Source organism: Cannabis sativa, chromosome 2 (assembly GCF_029168945.1).
Source record: "Cannabis sativa cultivar Pink pepper isolate KNU-18-1 chromosome 2, ASM2916894v1, whole genome shotgun sequence".
Lineage (NCBI taxonomy): Eukaryota > Viridiplantae > Streptophyta > Magnoliopsida > Rosales > Cannabaceae > Cannabis > Cannabis sativa.
Window position 1 is genome coordinate 38357955 of NC_083602.1, and position 5752 is coordinate 38363706.

At 40.0% G+C, this 5752-nt stretch overlaps 1 protein-coding gene and 1 non-coding gene across 2 annotated transcripts; one reads left to right on the plus strand and one right to left on the minus strand.

The window, feature by feature from the left end:
• Positions 1 to 1340: 1340 nt before the first annotated feature.
• LOC133034287 (uncharacterized) lies at positions 1341 to 2324 on the minus strand. Its single transcript, XM_061109340.1, has one exon. It carries the CDS (start codon positions 2322 to 2324, stop codon positions 1341 to 1343), a length of 984 nt encoding a protein of 327 aa, XP_060965323.1.
• Positions 2077 to 2183, plus strand: LOC133035304 (small nucleolar RNA R71). The gene has a single exon (XR_009686577.1). It is a non-coding gene; the product is annotated as a small nucleolar RNA R71 (small nucleolar RNA).
• Positions 2325 to 5752: the final 3428 nt, after the last annotated feature.

Consider the following 5752-nt stretch of genomic DNA (forward strand, 5'->3'; position numbering starts at 1 on the left):
GACTGAGAGTGCAATTCTAAGTTCTATGCGAGGATTCAACAAGGAATTAATAAGTTAGTGAATTTACTAAGTAAATTCTTGATCTGCTTATTGGAAGCTCGGTTATATAGCCCATGGTCCCCATACTAGTTGAGACCATACTGCTTGTAAGACTCAGTTAATTGATTTTAATTAATCAATTATAATTCTAAAATTAGACTATGTCTAGTTTATGAATTTTCACTAAGCAAGGGCAAAATTGTAAAGAAAAGAGATTCTAGGTTTATTTGTTAATTAAGGGACTTTATATGTCCAATTAATAAATATATTAAATGACATTATTATTTAATAATTAATTTTTAGTTATTAAATAATTGGAATGGGCATTTAAGTGGCTAAATTGGAAAATTGGCATTTTTGAGAAAATGGGATGGAAAAATGACAAAATGGCAAAATCGTAAAGTGCGGCCCAATCCACATCCTATGGCCGGCCACACTAAACAATTACCATTTATTTTTCTATTATTTTAATGCCAAATAAATCTAACCTAAACCTAGGTGGTTACCTATAAATAGATAGTGATGGCTTCAGGAAAAAGATGATGTATCTCATTCCTTCAGAATAAATTCTTAGCCGACACTCTCTACGTCTCTTTTCTTCTTCAATAATTTCGAACCTTGAGTGAATGAGTGAGTGCCCACACACATCAAGTGATATCTTAATCATATTGTGGAAGACTGTGAAGAATCTAATCAACAAGAAGGAGAATCAACATCAAGGAAGGAGAGAAAGAGATCCAGGTTCAGATCTTGATAATGCTCTGCTACAAAAAAGAATCAAGGGCTAGAGATCTAAACGGAAGGAGTCATTATATTCCGCTGCACCCAATGGAAGGTTTTCTTAAACCCTTATGTGTTTATTTCATTGTTTTAGAATTCATATTAGGATGTTAATGAAACATACTTGTTAGTAAATCTAGATCCTGGTAAAATATATCCAACATGGTGAAACTCCCTGGATCACTGAGTTTAGGAGGGAGTTTCTTCTGCAGTATGGTGCTACAGCCGTCAGGCAACGCCACTATTTCATAGTCTTCCATTTTCCTCTTCTTTGACAAGATCTCCTTCATGAACTTCACGTAACTAGGCATTTTTTCCAAGGCTTCAGCAAAAGGGATGTTGATGTGCAACCTTAGAAAGACCTCTAGAAATTTTTAAAACTGCTTGTCTAGATTGGTCTTTCGGAGTCTCTGTGGGTACAGTATCTTCACATGATGATCTATACTGATTGGTGGAGACAGTTGTTTTGGTGCAAGAATTTCAGTGACCTTCTTTTCTGTTGATGTTGGTACCGGTTGATCCTATATCTCTTCTTCCACTGTTAGTCCCCCATCAGGCCCTTCATACTTGTTCCCGCTTCTTAGGGTAATTGCCTTGCAGTTTTCTTTAGGATTAACCTCGGCTGTACTAGGCAAGTTTCCCTGAGAACGGGTTGTTATCTGAGTTGCCAATTGCCCCATCTGTGTCTGTAGGTCTTTAATGGATGATCTAGTCTCAGTCATAAATTGTAACAATAAGTCTGTCTGAACACCAGAACCCCCACTAGAACCTTGATGCTGTGATTGTTGTTGGTTTTGTGTCTGATTCTGATTCCTCTGCTGATAGAACACACTATTCCTCCGATTGCCTCCTTGATTGAACCCATAGTTGTTCTTTTGAGAGTAATTCCCAATTGCTTTAGCTTCATCCATTGGCAAACTATTCACATATATCGGGCATTGTGCATAGGGATGAGGACCTCTACATAGCTCACAGAACACCTGAGCTTGTTTTGCTTGCACAACCATCAGTTTTGTTAGGGCCTCTACCTGCGCTGTCAACTTAGTAATGGCATCTACCTCATGCATACCAGCCACCTTCTTTGTGTGGCTTCTTTCAGTTGGCCACTGTTGATTATTCAGGGCCATCTCCTCTAAAAAATCACAAGCTTCATTTGCACTCTTCCTCATGAATGCTCCATCAGCTGCATCATTTATGAGTGTTCTGGTATTGCCAACCAGCCCATTGTAAAAATTGTTAACCAACATCCACTTCTCAATGTCGTGATGAGGACACTTTCTAATAAGATCCTTCAACCTCTCCCAGGACTCATGGAGAGACTCATTATCTAGCTGATAGAAGTTATTAATCTGTCCTTGCAGCTTAGCAGACTTTACTGGAGGAAAGAACTTGAAGAAAAATTCTGTTGCTAGGTCTGTCCATGTTTCTATAGAATTTGGTGGCAAGGATATCAACCAACTCTTGGCTCGCTCTCTCAGCGAGAATGGTATCATCACTAACTCCATTGACTTTGAAAGTCTAACATAACTCCATGAAGTTTGATAGGTGCAGATTAGGGTCTTCTAAGGGGAGTCCACCAAACTGGACTGAAGACTCCACCATTTGTAGTATTGCAGGCTTAATCTTGAAGTGGTTGGCATCTACGGCGGGCAGCATGATGCATGATTGAGCCCCCGTAAGCATTGGGAGAATGTAATCTCTCAGACTACGGCCATTTGCTTGATCTCCAACGATGCCTCCATTATTACCGTTGTTACCTCCATTATTAGCAGCATTAGCATTCTCAGCCATAATTTCTGGTGTTTCAGCAGTTGCTAAAACTCTTTCTTGCCTCTTGTTCCTTCTGTTTCTCCTACAAGTTTTCTCGATTTCAGGATCAACTGGCACTATGACTCCTTGTCCTTGACGGCTCATACACCTAAAATTCCTAAAATAGACAAAGACAATATTGGAAGAAACAGATTAGCAATTAGCAAGAAAAATAAACCAAAGTAGAATTTAATATAATCTTATGTAATAACAATCTTTAAACAATTCCCCGGCAACGGCGCCAAAAACTTGTCACAAATTTTGTAAATAGTACGCAAGTGCACGTACTCAAGTAGTAAGCTCACACAAGTGAGGTCGAACCACACGGAATTGGATCGAGTACCACTAGATTAAATCTATGTTTCTATTTGGGAAATCAATATTTTTCGAGTTAAATAATAGAATAAAAAATTCATGAAGCTTAAAGAGACAATAAAAATTAATCAAAAATGAGAAGATAGGGAAGAGAATATTGTTGATAGGTTTACCCAATTGTTAATGCCCAATTACTATTCCAGTTCTTGTTGTGAATGACAGATTATTCTAATTAACATAGCTCTTTTCAGATCTTCTAGGTTGTAAATCTCATGCTCTCTAATTAATCTCTTAATAAGAATTACATAAAATCTGCATTAAACAATAATCAAAATCGTCACAAAAGTCATGCAAATACCTTCGTTCTACATAAACTCAGGAATGCCAATTAACATTAACTATGGAAAACTTTAACAAACATTCATCATCTTCCCTAAATGGAAGATTAGCTCATGCTCAAATCAATAACCATTTCTAAAACAGAATTTAACATAACAAAATTAAAAAGGAAGAAAGAAAGAAAATGTTGGTGGAGTGATTCTGGATCTTCACTTTGCTCTTCTAGCCGATCTTTACTGCGTTTTAGGTCTCAAAATCACTTCCCCTTATTTCCAATCGCAGTTTTCTTTTTATTTCTCATTTTTAGGGTTCAAAAGACAAAACTGCCCTCAATTGTACGAGCTCTCGCTGCAGCCATAGCTTCCCTCGCCGCGGCGAGTGATGACGTGGCAATGGTGGTGGAATCTCTCGTCGCGGCTACTAACTCACCCAAAAACTGTCTCTCTATTTTTGAGTTATCACTGCGGCCATGGTTAGGCTCGCCGCCGCCAGAAGTGCACCGAACATAACTTTTGCATTTTTCTTGGGTCCACTTGTCTTTTGTTGCACTTTTGTAACCTGGGGCTTTCATAGCTTCGAGAAACCTAAAAACATAGAAAACAAGCGTAATTTTGTCCTAAAACATCGAAAAGCGAACATAATTGTGGTCCAGAATATAGGCTAAAATTAGCCTAACAGTCATGTTACCCACTTCTTCAGTGGTCCTCTCTGTGAATAAGGCCATCTAAAGAAAGGAAAATAAAGGGAAAATCTCATACGCGTATTTTGGTAGAGAAATTGCATCGAAAGGAAGAATGGTTAAAAAAATTGAGATTTACCCCGGCTGGCTGTTATAGATCAACACTGCTGCTCATAGCCTATTTCTCAAATGTAAGCTCGCTCAAACTAAGGCTCATGCTATCCAACATCTCTGAAGCAGAATGTGCAACAACTCTGCCAAACTTAGGTACTAAATTATGAGTTACTTCAGCAAGATCCAACTCTGGCCCGGAGAAAGAAGGCTGGAAGATTCCCTCTTCAATCCTAGCTATCTTAATGGAATATAGTTGGGTAGCCCACTTTTGAAGATTTACTTGTACTTGCTCATGGAGCTTTTTCAAAATGGCACCAGACTCACCTGCTTTTGTGAGGTAGTCATGGCCAAGAACAGGCAGCCCTATCGGGAAAGAGAAACCTAATGAAGGAACCTTACCCCCTACAACGTCCTGAGATGGATCAATAGAGGTAGGCTTAGGAGTCGTGTGCTATGGAAGGTATTGAAGTGTAGGAGATTGAGAGGACATGGGGCAAACTAAGATGTCACAATCTGCAACTGATGAAGAGATAGAGTTTGTTGCTGCTGTGGCAGTGGCACTCGTTCGGGTTGTTGATTTTGTTGTTGCTGTGGTTGTTGTTGTTGAGGTTGTTGCAGTTGTTGTAGTTATTGTTGCCATTGTAGTTGTTGTTATTATTGTGGATGTGCTTGTTGTTATGGTTGCTATTATTGTTGTTGCTATGGATGTTGTGGTTGTTGTTGCTGGGACTGTAATGGTGGGTTGGTCAATAGTACGCCAAATGTCCCAAGGTCTGGGATTGAAGACTTGACCTTCTTTGCACTAGGACCTGGAGAAGTTTTTGATCACTTGCACTTAGACTTAGTGGGACTCCCTTTTAGGGGAAAGACATGTCCATCCAGGCTTTCATTAGATCCCCCTTGTATTTGGAGTGGTGTTTGGGATTGTTCCTCCCGGAAGTGGAATGCCCTATAAGGCCTGCTCCCATGGAGTAGCAAGGGCTTTAGAGGCCTTCTGGGAGGAGACAGAGTCCTTCTCCAAGCCAACTAGAGTAGAAGGGCCTGCAGATGTAGGTCTACTCTTGGTGGGGGGACGAATCTCCTGCACATCTGATGATGAGGAATTTGAAGGGGGTCGCAGTTTCTGAGTCCTGGAAGTCCTAGTCTTAACTTTCCCCTTGCCTTTCTCTTAGGATTTCCTGGCCTAGTCCATAGCGTAGAGATCTGGTTACTTTAAGACTTCAACATCACGGAATCTGGTGTATCTGCGCAAGAAGCAACAACTTGAGTAAGTAAAAGGAACAATTACAGATCATACAATTATGAGGAAAATAACAACAGCATGAAAAGGAATCAAGTAAAGAAACTTGTGCGTGGGAGCAACAATTCAGTGAAGTACTATAGCGTTTCCCGCGAGCAAAAAAAGCTAAAATGCCCTTATGACCAATGAAGTTGCCATACTCCTTAAATTTGGCCAGAGACATAGCCATCAAAGGATCACGTTTGACAGTGTCTGAAGGAGTTCCTAGATTTGTGGGGCTCCTAACTATTGGGTCGGCTCTGTCTATGTAATCCGTCATGGGGTATCTACGTCGATTTATGCCTAGGAAATATTTGTCAAATCCTCTCTGGTTCCTTCGGGACATGCGACTTAGGCTGGCAGTACGGAGGATGTGAAAGGGTCCATTACCTCTTCCT

Coding starts and splice junctions, on each gene's coding strand:
- LOC133034287 (XM_061109340.1), bottom strand. CDS start 2,324: ATGGAGTTAGTGATGATACCATTCTCGCTGAGAGAGCGAGCCAAGAGT.